This window comes from Xenopus laevis, chromosome 7L (assembly GCF_017654675.1).
Source record: "Xenopus laevis strain J_2021 chromosome 7L, Xenopus_laevis_v10.1, whole genome shotgun sequence".
Taxonomy (NCBI): Eukaryota; Metazoa; Chordata; class Amphibia; order Anura; family Pipidae; genus Xenopus; species Xenopus laevis.
The window spans coordinates 37,724,653-37,749,059 of record NC_054383.1 but is presented as its reverse complement, the minus strand read 5'-3'; the positions used below and the strand labels follow the sequence as shown (position 1 = coordinate 37,749,059).

Genomic DNA, 24,407 nt, shown 5'->3' with positions numbered 1-24,407 from the left:
TCTTCAGTTTGCAATTTCAGCGGTCTGGTTGCTAGGGTCCAAATCCCCTAGCAACCATGCATTGATTTGCATAAGAAACTGGGGGGGGTCATCTTCATTTAGGTACAATGTAGTCCACCAACATGTGTATCATTGCAGAGCTAATAGCTGAACTACATGTCATTGACTGAGCCAGCAGTTGCCTTGTAAGAAGATTGTTTCTGTGCCCATGCATCTCTGCCTGCAGCGTATAAGTACCCACGGTAAATCATGTCCCACCATATCATTATCACCCACTCCCTTTTTTTCTGTCTCACTTCCTATCCCTACAAGCTCATTTACCTGATATGGGCAGTCACGTGGTGCTTCGACGCTACGTGTGACGTCACCGGGTCTGTGTGCGGAATAGGAAGTGAACGCTACCTAGGAACTAGACGCTACATTCTTGGTGCGCTTTCGCCTCCTAGTCTTCTGTGACTGTGGGCCACACTGTTACATTCGGGCTGCCTGCCCCACAATATGTGATCCTCATGTGAGAAGGTAGGTCGGGACCTCCCTTTGGCCGAAGGATAATGAAGGAAAGCTCGTACCTTATAAACCCAGTGAAGCGGTGTGTGTGTGTTTGAGGGGGAGCGCTGCCAATCATCTTCTCGTGTATTACACAGCACGCTTGTATTTAGTCTTATATACTGCTCGCTTGCTTTGCCACACACACACATTCTTCTTTCCCCACGTATAAGGGTTTTAGTTCGACAGCAACTATAGAAAATAGGTTCTATTATGCAATGAAGTTATATTTAGGGGAAAATGGGCCTTGGAATTCATACGGCTGTACACTTCAACCAAACTTTACTGATAAGCAGCATTGTACAATTCATTACATTCTGCTAGTAACTATATATAGATATATATATATATATATATATATATATATACTTTATTTATAATATATATGTGTATATATATTATAAATGTGTGTGTATATATATATATATATAATTATTGAAAAGACCGCACTCCATTTCTTGCAAAATTCAAATTCTATTTATTGTGTACTAAAATCCGACGTTTTTCAAGGATTCTTGAAAAAGGCCCCAATGGGGCCAAACGCTGGATTTTTGAACCCAATAAATAGAATTTGAATTTTGCAAGAAATGGAGTGCGGTCTTTTCAATAATTATATACATAAAGCTTTGGACCTTGCACCCGAATTGAATTGAATAAGTCCGGTTCTTGAGTGCGACCAACACACAGTCCAAGAGCCTAACGCACACAGCAAACAAATTTGTAAATTGTACCCATGTGTTCTGTGTTATCCAATGTCCAAAAAACAGGTGCTCACTGGGATTTTCAAAATAATTAAAAGCCCATATTTTTATTAGTCAAATTTAAAAGAACAAGCCAGCTTTTCTGTCTAAATCGAACACCTTTAGATGCATTTTGATAAAGGTCTTAGATTTAGACGGAAACGTTGTCCGGTTCTTTTAAATGTAACTAATAAATATAGACTTAATTTTTGGGAAAATCCCAGTGTGCACCTGTTTTTTGAGAAAAATAAATGAATTAAAAAAACAATAATATATATATTTATATTCACGCGCGCACACACACACGCATATACAGTTTTATAGGGAACTGCCTGATAACAAAATGAGCAGATAGAGCAACTTTACAGCATTGATCACGCCAAGGGTAATTGTCCATTTCACAGAACTCCCTGCATCAGTTCCACATCCCCCCTCATTGCATTGGTTATACTGTGAGGACCAAATGTATTAAGACTGTTAGATGGACGCTCCATGCATTATTGGGAGAACAGCCTGATTTAACAAACTCTATAACTTAATTTCTTTTGCTTCCTCACACCTTTAGCAACCTCTCAGGAGAGCATAGGTGCAGCTGCTGTGACCACACCACACACTAGGAAGAAACTCAAGTAATTAGGATCTTTCAACTCACACAAAAGATGTGCATTGGTAAGGGGGCAATTCAGATTCCCACAATAAAGTGGAAAGAGGTACAGGTGGAGCATTCATGCATTCTATTATTACAGACATTGGATCCATTATCCAGATTGCTTTGGACCTGAGGTTGTCCAGAGTTCTTTCCATAGCTTTAGTCTGCTGAAATAATTTAAACAAAATAAATCCATATACCAATATGTATGCACGCAGCTTAGTTAACATCAAGTACAAGCAACTGTTTTATTATTAAATTATTAAAACTAAAAGAAATAAGAGATAATTCTAAAAATGTTTAAATTAAGTTAATGGGAAATGGCCTTCCTGTATTTTGGAGGTTTTAGCTATTAAAACATTTATAAATGCCAACATATTCTGCAATATTGTACAATAAATGGATGCCTTTATATTTTTGCATGGTGGGAGGAAACCAGCAACCAGTGAGAGAACCACACAATCACATAAGATATTTGAAATAATTATATATTTTTTAGGCTCTGGGCAAATGCCTGCTTATTATGACGGCCCTGATTTTGTGTATATCTAAACATTTCAAGGATTCCTGTAACAAAATACTAGAAAATATTTTTTACTATTACTTTCAATCCCCATTTTTACAGGAAGAAACCCAAGACTCTGGAAAATATAAAAATGGGGGTACATAAAATTAGAGTTTTCTTATAAAATTGGTGTAAACTGTGAGAAAATAAAAACCCTTAAAATATGGAAAACCTAGATTTCATCAGGGATTAATAGGGGTTAATGAAAAAAGGTCAAACTTATGATGTCAAATTCTGGAAAACTGAACTTCTGTTCAGCCTGGGCCTTCATACACTGATTTGATCGCCACTTAGTAGTGGCGGGCTCTGTTTGGGGTATTTACTTGCTGTTTAGGAACTAAGGTAGTATGCATGTTATGTTATTTTAGGCCTCAGGACCACCAGCAAAATTTGTTTTTAAAATGTGCAACAACCCAGATTTACAGGCATCTAAAAAAAAAAATGGCCAAAAATCTATTTTCTAAGATGAAGGAGCAGATTTTTTAAAGATCAAACAGGAGCAGCACTCCGTACTAAAATTCCAAGTTTCTGTATAATAATAATAATAAAACAGTACCTTGTACTTGATCCAAACTAAGATAAAATCAATACTTATTGGAGGCAAAACCAGCTCATTGGGTTTATTTATTTATTTTCTAGTAGACAATGTATGATGATCTAAATTAGGGGGAGATCCTTTATCCGGAAAACCCCAGGTCCCTAGACTTCTCGATAACAGATTCCATGCCTTTACATCATTATCTACTGATACACCATGCATTGGCCAACATGGTGTATCAGCAGACGAAGCTTTCTAACATGTCCTATAATTTTTTAAACTTTGACTAGAATTTTTTTTAATATAAATATATTTTTCAGATATGTTAAAGGGGCTATTCAACTTTTGGTATGATGTAGAGAGTGATATTCTGAGACAATTTGTATTTGGCTTTCATTTTTTTTTATTTGTGGTTTGAGTTATTTAGCTTTTTATTCAGCCACTCTCTAGTTTGCAATTTTATCAATTTGGTTGCTAAGGCCAAAATTACCCTAGCAAGTATGCACTGATTTGAATGATTGACTGGAATATGAATAGGAGAGGGCCTGGATAGAAAGATGAGTAATACAAAGTAGCATTAACAATAAACATGTTGGGGTCAGTAACCTGCTTTTGAAAGCTGGAAAGAGTCAGAAGAAAATCAACCTAAAGATGAACCAGCAAAATTTCAAGCACTTTAATATATAATGTGATGGTAGGCACACCTTCAGGAAAATATTAGCATTACAACTTCACTGCCAGAATTGTTTAAAGCCAACATCCATTCAGAAGGAAACATTGTTGACAAAGATATATTTGTTGAAAAATGTTACAGGGCAACCCTTTTGAAATAAAAAAAAAAATAACAAAAGTGTTATAAAGGTGATCCCTTTATTGGCTAACTAATATAATCATAGCAAGCTTTCAGAACATTTTAGTTCCTTTTTCAAGCTGATTACACTGAAGCTGTGGTGTTCTCTGGTATATTTACAACATTCAGCTCATAGGTCAAATGACCAATAAAAAGGAATATCAATCTATGTGTAAGGTGTCGAAGTCATTTACGATGGGATCTGCAGATAAGGTACAAGATAACGTGGGTCAAAGAGGCCGAGTATAAATTAGGGCTGAGTATAAATTAGGGCTGAATTATTGGAGTGTAGAATCAAAGGAATTCCATATGATCTCTTAGTCCATATCCAGACATGTTGGTATTTCTGACCTGGTGCATTCCTTTCTTAAGCTGGCCATAGATGTAAAGATTTTTAAAAGATCCAATCGTTATCTTGAGACCACGATTATCTCGAAATGTTAGTTTAAATGTACGATATGTCCATCAACTAAAAAGACCATTTCAGGCGATATTGCCAGCAAAACTGAAGAGTAGCTGCCTGTTTGGCCTGCAAACATAGATTACAATGGGACCAATAAAGATTTTTAAACCTGGCCGATCAATTTTCTGACAGATGTCGGCCGTAAAATCATAAGATGTACGATCATTCAAATCCCACTAACCGCACAATAATTTGACGGATTGGTCGGACTGCACTGAAATCAGTCGTTCACCAAAGAAAAATCGTCGCGTCCTTCACTCCATAAAGGATTTAAGAATTTTGGTTCTTAAGGGCAATTTTAAAACAGATAATGAAAGAAAAGTGTGGGAATACAAATGAATGGAAACTCATTTCTCTGAAGAATGGACTAAACCTGGTCCTTGGATTTACAGCTAATTATGTGGACTAAGAAAGGAATGCACCAGGTCAGAAATGCCAACATGTCTGGATATGGACTAAGAGATCATATGGAATTCCTTTGATTCTACACTCCAATAATTCAGCCCTAATTTATACTCAGCCCTAATTTATACTCGGCCTCTTTGACCCACGTTATCTTGTACCTTATCTGCAGATCCCATCTTAAATGACTTTGACAGATTGATAATCCTTTTTGTTGGTCATTTGACCTATAAGCCGAATGTTGTAAATATACCAGAGAACACCACAGCTTCAGTGTAATCAGCTTGAAAAAGGAACTAAAATGTTCTGAAAGCTTGCTATGATTATATTAGTTAGCCAATAAATGTATCACCTTTATACCACTTTTGTTATTTTTTTATTTCAACAGTGTTGCCCTGTTACATTTTTACTGGCTAACACAGTACAGCAACTTTACCTGCAATTGAAAAATGTTATGTTACCCTGTATCCAGCGTTTCTCAATACCAAGCTGTTAAAATTGTAATTGTGTCTTAGCTTTATCATGGTCTTTTCATTTCCTCAGGTTTGCACTTTAAATGATGAACGGCAATATTTTACCATTTTTTAAGGTTTCCTGCTTTTAGCACTCCCCGCTGTTTCTCACAATAGCTTGTTTACCCTATGCAATGGCAAGCAAGAAGGAACCTCCATTTTTCAATGAAGATAACATTGGATCTTTTCCCAGCAAGTTAACTTTTTATGAGACGATGGAGCTATTCATTGAAACTCTTACTGGCACATGTTTTGAGCTCCGTGTGTCACCCTATGAGACTGTGACTTCTGTAAAATCCAAAATACAAAGACTGGAAGGTACTTGACTTTATGTGTAACACATATATTTGTCTGTTTAGGTTTTAAAACCTGCTATCCTAAAACAAATCTGTGTCTACATCTTTAGCTCATGATGTTCCAGGCCAGAAAACTATGCTGCCCACAACCCAATGTGTGACTATTGGTTGGCCTCAAATCTAATCCAAACCTACCAAAAAATTCGAAAAACCATCAAATTCTCAAATAAGTAGACATAAAGTTTGCCTAGGTAAAGTAAGCTATAGTAACCAATAACTGAGTCTGGTCCTGATTTGGCTACCCACACCCTGGGCTACATCTCGCTGATGCAATAGTTGGCCCAGAGGCCAATGATTGGCTAATACAGAGGGGCCTAGAGGCCTGTCTGTTGAGGACCACATCAACATGCCAATGGGTGCCTTCTCAGATGGGAAAATCAAGCCTGCCCAATTGATATCTTACCTAATGTCAGTTGGTTAGGCCTGTAGGTGTGCCCCTTACATGACACCAATAAGCTGCCTACAAGTTTTTATTGGTCTGTGCACAGCTACCTAATTTCATTTCTGATATTTTCAGGTGATCATTATACCTAACCTAATTTTGTGTGCAAAAGCTTGGAGCATTTTCAATTATTTCCTAAAATGTAAATAATGAAAAAAGTCCTGCAAGTGCATAGTGGATAAAAAAAAAATCTCATGATGGGATCCATTTGACCAGTAGACTCCTGATGGAGAGCATTGCTATAAACCGCCTCCATAAGAAACTTTGGGTACCCATGTTATTTATATGCCCCCCCCCCATGAACACAATCACACTGTACTACACAGTACCAGCATTATTGACCACACACCTTGTGTACGCTATTAAACTGATCAACTAGCAGTTAGGAAGGCTTTGCTAGGGTAAAAGGTTAAACTTGTTGGATGTATTTTTTTTTTCAATCACAACTGCTATGATAGAAATCCACCAATATTCTACTGAAAAGCCAGGGAGTAACTAGTTGATAGACCCTGCAACTGCTGGGGGCGTAGTGGAACTGATAAGCAGCTGCAATATGTTTATCAAAACATTTCTTATTCCCAAAGTTTAATAGCCCAACAGTTTAGGTGTGGGGCCCAGTGGAAGGGGCCCTTCTCAAAAGGGATCATTAGCCTTTAAACTCATCAGAATTTCATCAGCTATGTAGTTGTTCAGATATATTTTACCCTACCAAACAATCAGTGTGTTTAATGCGAGACTGGAAGATCAACAAGAGAGGGCCTGAATAGAAAGCTAATATATAAAACATAATTGAATTAAAATAGTAGTCTAGCAGAGCAGGGCGGCTTAGCTGCAAGGGTCAATGACTTCACACTTCCAAGTGGGTAGCATTTTTAAAGGAACCATTTAGTGTAAAAATAAAAACTGGGTAATAAGGCAGTGCAAAATAAAAAAAAAAGTGTCTAAAATGCTTAGCTAAGAAATGTAATCTATAAAGGCTGGAGTGACTGGATGGCTAGCATAACAGAACACTACTTACTACTTTTCAGCTCTCTAACTCTGAGTTAGTCAGCGACTCTAACAGGGGCACATGGGACATAACTGTTCAGTACGTTTGCAATTGATACTCCGCATTCAACTCAGATTCAAAAGCAAAAGGTTATGACCGATGTGGCCCCCTCAAGTCACTGATTCGTTACTGCTTGTTAACCAATCAGTAGAAACTAATAGAGCTACAAAGCAGGAAGTAGTGTTCTGGCTATTATGTTACACGTCCAGTCACTCCAGCCTTTATACATTACATTTTTGGCTAACTATATTAGAAACATTTTTTATTTTTGCACTGCCTTTCTATTTAACCAATTTTTATTTTTACACTGAACAATTCCTTCAAAGTGAAGACCAGTTGCAAGCTTGCTCATAAAGGGCATTCTATTACTACCCCTGAACTACATTGTTAAGCAGCACAGTTCTTCTATACCCTGTCGTGGGAATTACACCTTTATAATTTCTGAGAGCATCAATAAATGTGAAGTGCTAAAAGGGAGGGTTTCTGTATAAATATAACAATATCTTGCTATATTTATGTATACATTGTTATTGTGTTTGTGATACAGCACAAAAGTTGGCTGACATTTGGAATGTTGGCCAATATAATTACAGCTTGTTCTTCTGTAGCTATTTGTCATTGTTTAGCACATGTTGTAATCAGTGTGCTGTCACTATGGGGAATTCTGTAAACAGCCAATGCATGCAGAATGTCTGCATTACTTACCACCTGCAAAGCTGCAGCCAGTCTGGCAAATAACCCTGGCAAATCTTCACAGATTATGACCCCGCCACTGGCCAACCACCAATGGCTAACTCTTTCAAAAACGATAGCATAAAGAAACTCTGTAAATAGATTAGATCATAGTTAAAGTGCATTTATTATTCCTTGCTGGAAAGGATTCTCGCACAAGCATTTGTACCTTCCTCGTTGGTTGCACTGGGCCATTTTGCATTGTTTACTAAAGGCATGTCTGACAGAGATAGCAGAGATACCCTTGAAAATAGAGAAGTTAAGTGCAAATAATTCAATTATTTTGTTTCTGATGCAGATGCCCTGATAGCGCTGCAATTAGATGCAGTAATTTAGTGGTTACTGGCACGTATATGTACATTGGCAGTGCAGAGAAGAGCTTTACCCCCATGTCTCTAAATTCATGGAGTCTCAGATGCAGGGTAGTGCACTTCTTATCTGGTATGTTGATTATAGTAAGGGGTTATTCGATACATCTAAATAAAATTGAATGCATTTTATTTGAGTGCATTGTTAGTGCCGCTTTCAAAATTACGTCCTTCAAATGCAGCAGATTATTCTCAATGTCCTATGAAGTCTTGTCATTACACTTACAAACTAACTTTTTTTTCTTTTTAACTTTGCTTTTTATTTGTTTTTCAAACATATACACAACAGAGCTGCTTTGCAAAAGCATACATGACATAAGAGTAGGGGTGGGATAGAAGTAGGGGGTACACAGTTTAAAATAGAAATAATACCAATTTGTCTATTGTCTAAAATAGGATCCTGTATTCCAGTTATTTCCCTATTTTGCTACAGATTATGTACATAACTATAGATGGGGACGCTTTTCTGATAAGCTGAATTAAAGCCTTTGTTACAGTAGAACTACTCGGTCACAGGTTACAGCTGAAATGCTAAGTGGTGCCTTCATGGTTACAAAACAAGGCAAACATGCACAACAAGTACAACAGTTTACAATGATATCTGTGTTTGCAAATTTGATATTACATGTTATTGTACTTAAGGGTAATGGTACACGGGGGGGTATTTTGTCACCCACGGGTATCATTCCTCTCCTGTGGGTGCTCGAAAACACCTTTGTATGTGGTTAACTTTTTTGTGAACTCAAAATCCAGCAACCTAGAGCGAATAACTTTTTTTTTTTTATCTGTTCTCTTGTAGGCATTCCTGTTGCCCAGCAGCACTTAATTTGGAACAACATGGAATTAGAGGATGAATGTAGCTTAAGTGATTACAAGTGAGTTTATGACACCACCATTCAAAGCAGAGTATTTTGAAAGTAACTCTCTATTTACAAAATAGTAGAGTGGATAAAAAAGTGGATAAGACCTTATACATATTCATAACAATTTGAGCAGAATTTTAATGGATCAGAGAAAAGTGCATTTCTGTGGGGCACAGACTCTGTAAATACAATTGCTTATTTCTACCATTGGCTCTTTTTAAAAAAAACTAACCTTTGCTATGTCTCCATCTCAATTGCTGTCCCAGAATATACTTGCGGCTATCCCATACAGTATAGTAAAGTTTCTGATTTTAATATATTGCGCATGTTCCAATTTCAAATTCTGCTATACTGCACATATAAAAGTTCTGGACCGCAACAAGGGGTTCCTGGAAAAGCAGTAAAGATGGCAGCATGGCAGTAAAGTACATAGGCCCATGTGGGGTTTTTTTTGTTTACAGAAGATTAGCTTTATCCTTGCTAAAGTGAATTGCACTTTCCTTCTATTTTTTCAGCATGTATGTTCTCTTATAGGAGAAATAAACCCCTCATCCCCCTTCCCTTCATTGGCCCCTCTCCCTGCTTCCTCTCCACATAGTCCATTACTTGAAAAGTGTCCCTGGCAGTAACGTTGACATGTCCATGCAGAGTAATGCAGCAGAGCTCATTGGCGCCATCTTTGGCATTCTCCTGTAAGGCACTGTAGACACTGAGCTCTTTTTGTCACACATGCACAGTTGGGGCCAGTCTGGTGTTCTTGATAACTGCACATATGCCGGAAAGCTCTGTTAATTGCTGAAGGAAAAGAAGATCCATAGATATCGAAGATGAGGCCTGCGAGTTCCTCTGCATGGATATGTCAGTGTTGCATTCACATACACTTTTTTTTATCCAGTTATGCACTATGCAGTAGGGATGCACCGAATCCAGGATTCGGTTCGGGATTCGGCCTTTTTCAGCAGGATTCGGCCGAATCCTTCTGCCAGGCCGAACCGAATCCGAACCCTAATTTGCATATGCAAATTAGGGGCGGGGAGGGAAATCACGTGACTTTTTTTCAGAAAACAAGGAAGTAAAACATTTTTCCCCTTCCCGCCCGTAATTTGCATATGCAAATTAGGGTTCGGTATTCGGCCGAATCTTTCACGAAGGATTCGGGGGTTCGGCCGAATCCAAAATAGTGGATTCGGTGCATCCCTACTATGCAGGGAGGGGGCTTTTGATGTGAGGGTTGGCCCGAAACCCACAATTTCAGAGATCGGCAGGATGGGTGCAGGTCTGTAAATACCGGCGACTCATCTGGATGAGGGGGGTTTAGCGTTGACTTTTTGTCAACTTGCTCATCACTAGAAGATACCTTAAATCACTGCCTTGCAAGTAATAGTACTTGCTTGCATGGAGAACCAGGCTTTACAAATCATTTGCTTCCTACATATTCTCGGAGGGATTTAGCTCTGGACTGTGAATTAGGCTTTGTTTGTCTTGGTGGGATCTCTGTATATAAAACACTAAACAGAGGGTTTACAGGCTATTGGCACAACGATGTGATAAATACTTTTTTGTCCTCTATTGCTTTGATTCTATAAAAATAGCATGTTTCCATAAACAACTTGTCTTTTACATGCAATGTGTATAAACTCTGAGACAATGGGGAACGTTTGTTTGCCAAATTGTAGGTGGTGGTTTTTATTGCATTTTCTTGCAGTGGTGTGAAGATTTAACTAATAATACCAAACACATTTTTTTTCCATTTAAAGCATTTCTGAAGGATGCACATTGAAAATGGTATTGGCTATGAGAGGCGGTCCAATTAATACACGCAGAGGTATGTGCTAACGTTTTAACTGCTGACGTCATTTAACTTTAACTCTGTCTTAACAGATACCCACAGGCACTGGTAGAAACCTAGAAGGAAACTATTGTCTCTCTCGTAGCCTTTGGCACTTGAGTTTATATATGTTATCATGTAGTTTTTGTTGCCTTATTGATTTACCTCCTTAAAGCTTGACAATTTTAAATAGTGCTCAGTAAACAATAAATAGTTCCAACAGAAGTCATTGCAGGAACTTCCATGTCAGACAGGCATCTTGCAAAGACTTGTTTTTCAGGCATGTCGAGAGGTTTAAAGGAACTTCCTGCTTTGTACCTCTCTTGGTTTCCACTGATTGGTTAACATGCTTTAACCAATCATTGACTTGAGGGGGGGGCACATGGGTCATAAGTGTTTGCTTTTGAATCTGAGCTGCATGTTAGGGATCAATTGCAAACTCACTAAACAGTTATGTCCTATTTGGGCCCCCACATATTGACTGTAAGGGTGTACTACAGCCCATCCAATAGTGTAAAACAGAGTTCCCCAACGTTTTTTACCAATGAGCAACATGCAGATGTAAAAGGAGTTCAGGAGCAACACAAGAATGAATAATGTTCCTGGAGTGCGAAATAAGTGCTATAACTTCCCATTTGGTAAACCCTATGTGGACTGGCATCCTTCAAGAGACTCTGTTTGAAAGTACACCTGGTTTTTATGCGACCAAAACTTGCCTCCAAGCCAAGAATTAAAAAAAACAAGCACCAGCTTTGAGGCCACTATGAGCAACATGTTGCTCACGAGCCATTGGTTGGGGATCACTGGCGTAAAATCTAACAGCACATTCCCACTGTATGCTCAAAAGTCTGCCATGCAGCACAGGTAAACCTAGCATAGTTATTAAGAACTACATTTAACAACATTAAAGAATTGTTCATAGTAAAAATAAAGACTGGGTAAATAGGCTGTGCAAAAAAAAATGTTTCTAATAGTTTGGCAAAAATGTAAAGTCTGGAATGAGTGGATGCCTAACATAATAGCCAGAACACCTGCTTTTCAGCTCTCTTGGTTTCCACTGACTGGTTACCCTGGTGACCAAGCAGTAACCAATCAGAGACTTGAGGGGGGGCACATGGGTCATATCTGTTGCTTTTAAATATGAGCCGAATGCTGACGATCAATTGCAAATTCACTGAACAGATGTGTACCACTTCCCCCCCCCTCATGTCACTGACTAGCTCAGAGTTATAGAGCTGAAAAGCAGGAAGTAGTGTTCTGGCTATTATGATACACATCCAGTCTCTCCAGCTTTTATACATTACATTTTAGCCTAACTATATTAGAAACATTTTTTATTTTGCACAGCCTATCTATTTACCCAGTTTTTATTTTCACACTGAACTCTTCCTTTAATAGCTTACTTAACAAATTTTTTTATTGTTTGTTTTACTTTCTCCAGTGCCGCTTGAAGACCCAATCAGGGAAATAGCAGAATACATGGATCCTATAAGGGAGGATTTATGTGAAAAGGGCCCTTCCAACAAACAAGTCACCTTTTTAGTCTACCGAGAAGGAGAGCAGTTAAATTTTTTTCGTGTTGTAGACAAAGGGGATGACACGTTGACTCCTCTGTCTGAATCCCTCAGGTAAGTTTTGATCTGTAAAATTTTAGCACTTTCATTTGGCATATAACCTGTTTTTCAGCGCTAGTGCATAAACCCACTGAAGAGGGCATGCCTACAAGAAATGTTTATAAGGAGAAACCAGACTAAAGCCCCACAAAGAAGGAGGCTGAGATTTTGAAATTTATGCTTAGGCTGATCTACTGGAATTTGATTTTGCATAGATTTGTGCATCCCTGGTTGTTGCTTAGATTTCCTTATCTTATGGAGGTTTTTTTCCTGCCTATTTTTGTTGAGCTCCACAGTAACTGGCACTCAAGCTTAATATCCAATAACTTATAGCACCCGTTAGCACACTGAGCATGTAAATTGCAATACTAGGGTAAACGGCAGCCATCAATGGTAGTGTGTTGAGCGCACTGGCATCTTTTGGTAATTTAAGTTCCTTTGTACGATTACATATACATTATAAATAACATTGCTTATTTAAAAAGTGCCAACATATTCTGTAAAATAGATGGGTCTGTATATTGACCATACAGATTTACATATAAAACAACCAATAACTGATATGAGGTAAAGATGCTAGTGGTAATTTATCACTTTCTAATGGAATGTGCTTCTAGTGCACAGAAAGGTGAAGAGTTAATGAAAGAGACTGAAAAGAAGTCCAATGCGTTTCTGGATCTTAACTATCAATCTTCCTTTGTGTGTACAATAGGCCCATCTCCTGATAAATATAGTTTCAATTCCATTTGGATTTAACTTAAAACTTAAACTACATTAACACTAAGGACCAAATTTATGAGGAACTATAAGCACCTGGCTTCTGTTTTGAAGATTTTTCTAGAAGAGCAAGTCTTTTTAATCATTTTTATAATTCATTGGCCTGTTACTTCAGTACATATGTCGGACCAGTGCCCCATCATTATTTGATGCTTAAAGGACCAGTAATATCAAAAAAAAAAATTAAATAATTACATAACATAAAAAAAACCCCAACACAAATTCTACTTTAAAATCGCAAAGTCTTTATTAAGAAATAACTTACGAAAACTCTGCTTCCTCTCCTCTACAGAAAAGGCGACAGGGAGACGATCCATCCAGCGGCACTTGATTTCTCCTCCCTGGCTCTCTGCTGCTGGATCCTTTAGCTCCCACATTCCGTGCTTCTGTGCTATCTGTAAAGTGCAGCGGCACTTCCAGCATGAATTCTCTGCAGATAGGGGCAGGCTCGCTAGTGCGCCTTGGGTACTGCTAGCACATAGCAAAAGCGTGACCTGTTGCTGTGTCTCCTCGCTTCGGGCCGGCTGTTTGTTACGCTCATCCCCAAAGCCTTGCAAAGCCGGTTTTTGGCGAGCGCTGAGCAGGGGATAAGGAAGGCAGCATGCTCCGAGGAAGGTTCCACTTGGTTAGCGATATGATCAGTCCTAGAGCCCAGCACTATTATGCAGTTGACTGACTGGGGACAGAGGTAATGGAGCATTGGAGCCGCTGTGCGACACTGCCCCATTTTGATGCAACCTCACATGAAGCCGGGATGCTGCACACGCCAGCTCTGGGGGTCCAGGCTGTTGACTGTGCTGCACCTTACAGATAGCACGGAATGTGGGAGCTAAAGGATCCAGCAGCAGAGAGCCAGGGAGGAGAAATCAAGTGCCGCTGGATGGATCGTCACTTTTTCTGCAGAGGAGAGTAAGCGGAGTTTTGGTAAGTTATTTCTTAATACAGACTTGTGATTTTAAAATATAATTTGTGTTGGTGTTTTTTGTTTTTTTTTCGTTATGTACGAACACATTTTTTGAAAAAAAAAATTTGATGTAAAAATGTATTCTAGTTATTCACTACATAGGTTGCTAAAGTGAACACTAAGTGCACCCTAAATACATGCCGAGTAGTTTACAATATTTTTAGTCTAACCAGAATGTGATTCTCTTCAGATCTTTGGTTTGAATATATCCTAATACTGTTACTATGACCTCTGACCGTAATGCACAACTGCTAATGGATTACCTCCATACTTTTTTTCTTGAATACTTTGGCTGCAAAAAAATGTGGACGCAACTAAGGTGTTCACTTTATGCTCCTGTTCAGTATCTATGTATATTATATAAAATCTTTATATTCTGTTACATCATGTACCTTGGTACAGTTATCTATTTTAGTCTAGGAATTAATATTGTGAATATAAAAAGATCTTTTGATATGCTAGGTTTACTTCTGTATCTCTTTAAAGGACCAGTAATATCCAAAAATTACAATTAATAATTTAAATATACTGTACATACCAGTCTTCTTTACCGAAAAAAAAGAAAACCTAGTCTTTCTACTTACCCTTGGGTTTAGACTTGTTTTGCGAAATAACCTCTCTCATAGGGGTGTACTAGACTATAAGGACAGGTATAGTATCTTTTTACAGTAACATTTTGTTACCCTGATAAAGGACTGATTGAATTCCTTGCAACACGGTACCAGGAAATGTCCCTTATTTTAGATAATATAATTGCTATGGCAATAAATAATATTTACTTATACAACAGGTGTGCAACTATTGCCTGCTTACATAAGCAATGTGGTTCACGTTATCTGTATTAAAAGTTGATCTGCATCAATTCTTGTGTTTTATGCTCTTCGGCTATACAGTCCAGTGACTTTGCCCTCAGGCTTTAGGTTAGAGTAGTAACTGCAAATGTACCTCACTATAAAATTCACAAGCAGTTATATTGCTGATTTAAAATAGACGATGTACAGAGTCGGAAATTTATTAGAAAACCTTACTGTGAGAAATTGGGTCTGTGGCAGTCCAATAATTTGAAAAAAGAGGTTGTGTATCCTCTTCAAGCATGCCCTTTATAACATGTTCTGATGGCTTCCTGCTCTTGAATGGTCATTGTGTCTCTAATGTTAATAAAATTCTAGCACTTATTAGTAATATACTATTTATAATACGGGTCGACATTTTTAAAAACCCCGGACATTTTGTGTCAGAGACTGTGGGTAATATAAAAAAGGTAGAATTGCATATTGCAGTTCCGAAAATAACTGGGATATTTTTATTAAAATCCAATTCGGACATAAGCTTTAGTGAATAAAGGATTCATTTAGCATAGGCAGGAGAATTGAAGTGACAAGGGTTGCAAAATTGCACGGCTTAGAGCCCATCCAATTACCAGTTGCTAGTGATGTACATTGCATAGAGATAACAAGAACCCTTGTACTTGTAACCCTGAGCAGGAATTAAGTACAGGGCTCCCTAACTCCTTGGGTCCCTGAGGTGCAAGGCCAGGTCACGGGTTACCTTTTCAAATTGGGTACTTTGTTACTATTTTAGATGTTTGCAGTCCCCTTATGTTGGCATTGCAGATGCTAAATGAAGGTGCATAAAAATGGCGTTTAGGCATTAATACGTGACTGCCTGACCTGCTGGTTGGTTTGGACAAAGATTGCACCATTATTTTTCTTTACTGTATCTGGCTTTAAAATCAGATCAAGTAGTGTCCATTGTTCCTCTAAGGTCCAAGAAATGAACATCTCACACCAAATCTTCTATGAAATACAGATACAAGAGTAAGTGAACAAGCAGCAGGAGAAAAAAAATGTAGTGTTTAGCCTCTAAACATGTTACTGGCCAGGCACCACCACGACCAGAAATAGTACAGTGGAACTTTACTGGCAAAACTGCTTCCTTAAGTATTTATTTGGCCAACACCACATAACATGTTTCTAGTTTGACAAGGTGTACACGTATAAAAAGAGGTGAGTGCATATACAATGTCTAACAGGTAAAGTTAATGTTTTTGCCTTTCCTGTAGTGGACGCTCGGTATATAATTTGTACGCAGAAGATGATGATGAAGAGGGTTTTCCATCTGGCCAACACATTATAGAGAATGCAATCACTATGAACAAAATGAAGTTACTGAAATCTAAGATGGAGAATATGAATCTCAATAAAAAGGTTTATTTTGACTAAAATCTTACTATGGCATACTACATTTTTAATCTGGCCCTCTAGTTTTACTTGTGTAAATTGTGAACTGATAAACGTATAATGTTGTTTCTGCATCCGGTGTTTCAATAATTTTTTCGATTTCTCTTGCTTCCCCCCCCCCCCAATTTAGGGAAGACTGGTTAGTAGGAGCTAATAAACTTTTATATTTATAAATATATAACGTTTACATTTAACGTTGAGGAATTGTTATGCAAATAAGCACTTGGTAAATAAACTATATAGATAATAAGCAGGACAAAAGTTGGCCGCTCCCAGCTCACCATCCTCATTCGTAGAGGCTGCATAGTCCTTAAGCATTTCCCACACCTCAAACATACCTGTCAAAATTGGGACATCAACGCTTACTCCAAATAATGCAAATTAAAGTTATAGTCTTTATTGGTTCCACTTTATTTGGAGTAAGTGCTGCTGTCCCAATATTGAGAAGTACAATGAACGATATACCTTTCTTCTTTTTGTGAAATATAGTCACTATTTTAAGCTCAATGTTAAATACGACACCTCACCTAATTTTGCCCACAATTTAGAAAATTTACATTTTTCTGCTCTCTTTTCACAGCCTAAGAAAATGGCAAAATTAAAACCAAGGCCCCCAGTGGTCCCACGTCCAACAAGTGGTTTCATGTCATCATCTCGTCACCGGCTTTTAAGGGTCCTTCCCCACATCGGACAGTCTTACCTACCTCCTGGAAATCCACTTTCCTCTGAATCTTCACATACTGCACTTTCTGCTATTGCTGCTGCTAGGACAATGCCCTCGGTTACTGGAGATTATCTACATAAAGAGGCCAAATGGGAAACTCCTGAAGTGCTTCCTTCCCTTAACAGTGTTCACTTACCACCCACACTTTCCCATGTTGAACTGGAAAATCCCAGATATAATAAAAATAAAGTTCTTCCTCCTGTTGCACATTTAAAGAAAAAAGACATCCTGGCAATGGATGATGACTCCATGTTTCATCAGAATATGGACTTGATGTCTAATGAAGAAAGTTCCATGCCAGTTACAGATTCCTTTGATTTTCTAACTGATGTAAGACCCGTAGAACCTTATAGGAATTTTTGTACCATAGGACAGGTAAAGCCTGAATTCAAATTGACAGAGGAAAGTAAAGAGCCTTCGGCTATTGAGACTTCACATAAACCTGTGTCAAAAGCTTTGAATCCTGAAGCAATGGATACTGGATTTATTAACACTGGTGATTGCAGTCCCGCACCAAGCAAACTTCTTACACCAGTCCATTTCCCTTCACAAATATCTTATTCACCCTTACCCAGTCTACAGTGTCAGCCCAAATGCTTTGAGATTGGAAACTTGAGAACACCTACTTCTCAAAATCTGTTTCGTTCAGTTGAAGTCCGTAACATAGCGGATCATTCATTTTCAAGAACTGCTAGGTTAAGAGGAGGAAAAGTTGATTCTCCCGGAAAACAGTCAGAGGTAATATCTAAGATGGAAGCTAGGGACATCACTGAGTTGGCTAATAGGGCTTCTAAAGAGCCTGTAGGCTCTGTAAACCATTTCCGATTTTTTGGTTCTTTGACGCAATGTACAAGTAGAGACAATATGCAGAGCTCCACTGCAACAGAAAGGCCTTCTAAAGTGACTGTTCCTCTATCAAATGGCCTTCACTACTTTCAGGAAGAAAGCTTTAAGAAAATGCCACCCTCAAGTGACACTGCAGAATTATTTGCTGTGAGTATCTGCATGATTTAAGTGTTTGCATTGCAACAAGAAATATATTGTCTTAGAGACTGTTCATTTATCAAAGTATTTTTTTTTCTTATTTGCACCGTCAATGTGCTGTAAATTCAAATTCAGCTAACAACATTGCGTGAATAAATTTCTTAACATGTACATTAAATTCAATATGGACGCTACTACAGTTTTGGCCTATTAAGTCTTATCGATTTGTTATGCCAATAGGATCGATTTGCTTGAAACCAATGTTTATCATTGTCAATAGGTGGTGAATCCCATAGTAAGCTTTTAATTTTCTCCCTGCTTATTTGTAAAATAAAGATGTTACAAACTGCAGACACACTTTCCTAAGTGATTAATGAATTTGATAAAAAGAGAATCCTTATCATTCAACCTAATTTCATTGTTTTCTTTGGTTTGGTAAATCCCATAATTATGGATTGATCAGAATCGAGTGACCCATAACAATTCTTTAATGTATATACCCCTTCATGTGGCCAGCAAAATATAATTTACATTTCTTTATTTATTGGTCAAGGACATTATTGCTGACTAATAAATTGACCCACATAAACATATTGCAATTAAAAAAAAGTGTTAATTTCAAAAAATAACATGTAGCACAAAATGTGTCATTGAAGAGACCAGCAGAAGGCAACTTGACAATTAATACCTTATTACATACATTGTATGTGGTATTGATAGCAAGTAATTACGCACTTATTATCCTTGCAAGTCATTTTTATACGAAACCTGCTCATAGGGGGAGGAGAGGGGAATACTTCATAGTTACGAGTTATGAATTAAAACTGTTTATACCTTCTATTTACACATTATGAATATTTTGAGTTCTGTATATTCCAAAAAAGTATTTTCTCACTTTTCTTCCTCTTGATGAAACTATAATCGTATTTGTCATCTAGAACCATTATGTCTGCTTAATGTGTATTTTATATACACACTGCTTTATTTTCATTTTGTTTCAGTCTCCACTTGGTCACGGAGAGACAGAGAGTCATCGAACCAACGGAAAAGGCCTTGGTAAGGAAGTTTCTATCAAAACGTGCCCACATTTTTCACAAAATACAGTTCTAGCACTAGAATCTGTATTTGATTAATTATCCCATGTTAGACTATAAACAGAGATGTAGACTACCTTATGTTAAACTAATGATGTTCTGTAACTGGGCAATATTTATGACTGTTACGTTTTTACAATCCTAATGTTGGTTGTGTCTAGTGTAATTTCTGTCACAGCCAAATAGTTTCTGTTTGTTGCGTATTCAGACCTATTTTTCCCCTCTGGGGCACTGTATAGCAATGGCAGTGGCTTGAGTTTTCCTATATTACAAATAGGGATGCACCGAATCCGCTACCTTGGATTCGGCTGAACCCCAGAATCCTTCACTTAAGATTTGGCCAAATACCGAACTGAATCCTAATTTGTATATGCAAATTGGGGGTGGGAAGGGGAAAACATTTTTTACTTCCTTGTTTTGTGACAAAAAGTCATGCAATTTCCTCCCAACCCCTAATATGCATATGCAAATTCGGATTCAGTTCGGCCGGGCAGTAGCATTAGGCCGAATCCTGCTAAAAAAGGCCTAATCCTGAACCGAATCCTAGATTCGGTGCATCCCTAATTACTAACCTTATGATAAAGCCACCCCAGTAAAATAGAGAGACATATTTCCAGTTAATAAAAAAAAAAAAATTGAAATTCAGTTTCTTACAGTTCCCAGGGGTGGCAATTTTCTGCTGCTGGTAAAGTGTCATTTGAGGCAATGGTGTCACTTGCCTCATGGCAAAAAAATCCTAACCGGATTTAAAGGAACAGTAACACCATAAAAATATAGTGCAGTGTTGCCCTGCACTGGTAAAACTGCTGTGTTTGCTTCAGAAACACTACTATAGTTTAGTTTATATAAATAAGCTGCTGTGTAGTAATGGGAGCAGCCATTCAAAGGAGAAAAGGATAAGGTAACACAGCAGATGGCAGATGAGCTCTGTAGAACATAATGGTGTTTTCTGGGTCGTCCCTAGGCTGCACAGGACACTGCCTGTACAGGACTCTGCCTGTACATCTGTTATCCACTATTTAACCTGTACCATGCAAACAGATCAGTTTTACCAGTTCAGGGCAACACTACATGATATTTTCATTACTTTAAAACACTTTAATTTCTTTGGTGTTACTGTTCCTTTAAATCTGGTTAGGATTTTTTTTGCCATGAGGCAAGTGACACGATTGCCTCTGATGACACTTTACCAGGAGCAGCAGATAGCCACCCCTGGGAACTGTAAGTAACTGAATTTCCTACTGCCACTTGATTGATCCCAGTTATATTTTGGATAGTGCAAATGGTGCAAAACGAAGGAAATAGGAGATGGGATTGAAGTGACTCAGGTGCTTAAGGAAAACCTTAGCTGCAACCTTAAAATAAATGTTTGCCATTGTTGTAAGGTGAATGTACATGCCCAGACCACCAGAACTGTGCTTTTATTGTATGATTTATGTGGATCACTTTTCTATTTCAATTGTTTTAGTAGAAGCAACACATTTTTTTGCTCCTGTTAAATCAACTTTTCGAAACAAGAAGAAAACAACTAAGCACTGTTTTGTCTGTGGGAAGAAAACTGGATTGGCAACAAGCTTTGAGTGCAGGTGAAACATTATATCCATCCTAACACCACTTTCCAAGATATTCCAACAATACACTAAAAAACACTGTACAGTATATACATTATAGGCTGAATGGCCATTACTACAAGGGGTTTATATTTATTTTGAGTGACAAAAACATAACATTTCTGATCCTGTTTGTTGGATTCAATTCTTGTCAGGTATTTCTGCAGTTTACATTTTTGATAGAAATGGTTGATTTGGGACATTTCCCTTTTAGTATGTGGCCCTCAATAATGATTTGGCTTAGAACACGCATGACCTCGCCAAACAAGCTTTACTATAAGTGTATGGCTACCTTTACTTATCTCCCACAAAGTAACTGTTGTGGAGAAATTATAGCATGTGAGTGTGCTGGAATATAAAAGGCATTGAGCTAGCCCTTATGCCAGTTGCACATTTAATGGCACAGATCTAGGAAGCCCTCGACGAAACCTCTGCTCATGTGCCACCCCTCCTGTATTCAGGACTGACAGGTGCTACCAGCAATGTGTACATAAATAGTCACAATTTTTGGAACGCTGTTGAAGAAGTGCAAAGAGTTGCATCTATAAGGTGTATTTTGGTTATTAAACCTTGTTTGTTTGCTCCTGTATGCACCAGGATGATCCAATCATCCAGCACTATGATCAGATCATAATGTGTGCCTGTGTAGACACATTGTGAGAGGACTGCTTCAGTTAACCAATGTCAGCCTCAGCCAGTGGAATTATCAGCCAGATATTGGTCAGGCAGGCCACCAGCAGAACCCCCCCCCCCTCCCCAAACACCTCCCAGACTTTTATCTGCATGTATGACCATCTTAAAATATGAATAGATTGAATATATCTTTTCTCCATTAAAGGAAAAGCTAAAATTAAGCTTTATCAGAAAGTTCTATATAAATACACCAGTAAACCCTCAAAGTAATGCTGCTCTTAGTCCTCTGTCAAAAGAAACACAGCATTTCTTTCTATTGTGTACACGTGGGCTTCTGTATCAGGCTTCCTGTTTTCAGCTTAGACCTCCAGGGCTAGGGCTTGAGCATGCTCAGTTTGCTTCTCTCCCTTTCTCCCCCTCCCTGCTGTAATCTGAGCCCAGAGCTATGAGCAAGCAGGAAGAGACTTAAACAGGAAGTGATGTTGCACCAAGCTAATATAGCAGCTGCTATCTTAAACAAACAGAGCTTCTAGAGCTGTTTACTCAGGTATGGTAAAGCATTCATAACTTGCACTATTGTGGCAAATCTATTGTCGATAAACTGCTTTGGTAGCTTTCCTTCTCCTTTAATGCATTGTCTTATTGCAGGTGTGGAAACAACTTTTGTGCCGCCCATCGCTATGCAGAAACCCATGACTGCACTTATGACTACAAGACAGTGGGAAGAAGGCTACTACAGGTAGCAAATCCTGTCATCGGTGCTCCTAAACTTCCAAAAATCTAGTGTGCACACTGCTTGGTCTGTACTTATAACATAAGAATTGCTAATCATGCATCACTTTTTTCTGTGTTCCCAAATTAAGGATTAAGCAACTGGCACCTGTTCTTTTTTTTAAATAAACAATGTGAACTTTGCTTATCTGGTTGCAGTTATATAATTTTAATATTTAAATTGAAAAATAGTGGTTTTAAAATGTTTTCACTTGCTGATTTACCTTTGTTATTCCAGATCTTGTGTTACATGTTTTATATTGGAGAGTATGTTGTTTCACTAGACAATTCTTACAAAAGATGCACTTTACTGAATAATTATTACTGTATAATCGGAGGCAACGGGGGGAAAAAAGGGTCATGTATTCCTGTTGTGTTTCTGTATTGTCTTTCCGTTTAAATTATTTCTGTAATACTTCTGGCACAGCGCTGTAGGCTGAACAGCAAGCAAAAAGATTACAATACCAACTGTGTCTTAGTATGTCTGTTCTTTTTTAAACCGACCTTTATACATGTCACAAATGTATTTCTTAAAATATTGATTGCTGTAAAAATATCTAATAAATATTGTCTTTTACAATTAAGTGGATTTGAAAGGATTCGATTTTATTTGCAAAGTCCTAATTCATTTTTAAAAAGCAAACAAAAGGTTTGAACGGTTTTCTATTAATGACATTTAAAATTCACCTTTTTATGTCATTCTAAACAGGTTTGGGGAAGGTGACTGACTGTTCTAAATGAATACAAATAGTTGATACATATCTTTATCTTTGGCCCTGCTGAGCAGAATCCCTGAGTTTCATTAAAGGCAGCTGTTACAATTGATAAAATCGTTAAGATTCCATAGATGCTGCTGAGAAATGTATCAACTAATGTAGAAAACTAATAATTCAGAATCTTCACCTAGATTACTGAGCTGCCAAATTGAAACACCAGAGACGGGAACATTAAGGGAGAACTAAACCCCCCATTGTGATAAGTCCCCATTGCCCCCCTCCCTGCCTCCCTCCTGCACAGTCTTACCTCTGAATTCTTTCCCCTGAATTCTGTCCCCTCTAGAAATAGCGACCGCACATGCTGAGTGAATGCAGCAGAGCTCATGGGTGTAATTTTCATGAAGTGAGAGGCATATTGGTACAATTGGACCAATCTTCTGGTTTACGACAACTGCACATGCGCCAAAAGAGACAGAAATTACCAAAGGGGAGAAAGAAGACCTGAAGATTACCGAAGATTACCGAAAAGATGGCATCCGTGAGCTCCGCTGCGCTCAGTCTGCATTTGCTGTTGCTATTTCTAGAGGGGAAAGAATTCAGAGGTAAGACTGTGCAAGGGGGAGGGGACCAATGGGGACTTATCTCTTTTAAATCACAAGTCAACTCCAAATAAAAATTATAATAATAAAAGAAAAGCACAAATCCAGAAAACTTTAAAATGTACATCTATTTTTTTTCAGTGCTTTTTGAAGTTATTTATAAAAACAGTTGCTATTGAAAGCAGCATTTGCTTAACTCCTGTTGTTACTTTTTAAACAATGTTGCAAAAGTCCCCAGCAAAGATGGGTCAGCTGCCTTGTCTTACCATACATTGTATCAACAGTCTGAGCCACCAGGGCAGAGAACAAACACTGGTTTCAATAGCAGTACATGTAACAAAAATGTAAAAACCATAGAAAAAAATGTAATGCATCTATATTGCAACGTTGCTTAGAATTTGATTCTATTGTATCAGGCAAAAAAAATTTTTTTGAGTTTACATTCCCTTTAAACTTCTTTAATTCTGGGGGAAAAAGGTCAAAAATAAAAATTGGAACCCAATTGTAAAATGTCTTATTTCTGGTAAACAATCTTAAAACTATTGAACCAAAAAGTGTTTGGAAAGCGAACAACCTCTTTAAATGAGAGACTGAAAAAATTAGGATAGAGGCTGAATAGAAAGTAATAAAAAGTAACAGCAATAAAATAATAGCCTTTCAGAGATTTCTTGGTGGCTCACCCCCATTACAAAGGCAGAAAAAGGACATTTTTTTTAAAAAAAAATTAATTGAGGACAATTAAAGTTAAAGAAAAAGGAAAATCAGATGGCACACACTCTG

At 37.9% G+C, this 24,407-nt stretch overlaps 1 protein-coding gene across 1 annotated transcript; it reads left to right on the top strand.

Annotated features, from left to right (window-relative positions):
* Positions 1 to 423: 423 nt before the first annotated feature.
* On the top strand, positions 424 to 22,896 carry zfand4.L (zinc finger, AN1-type domain 4 L homeolog; the record flags this gene model as incomplete). The annotated part of the gene is given in 11 exon segments (NM_001087867.1): positions 424 to 519; positions 1,852 to 1,955; positions 5,297 to 5,583; positions 9,011 to 9,086; positions 10,832 to 10,899; positions 12,344 to 12,530; positions 16,319 to 16,463; positions 17,077 to 18,213; positions 19,206 to 19,260; positions 20,767 to 20,884; positions 22,190 to 22,896. Coding segments are annotated over 9 exon segments (2,106 nt in total). The 3' UTR covers positions 22,326 to 22,896.
* Between the last annotated feature and the right edge of the window lie 1,511 nt (positions 22,897 to 24,407).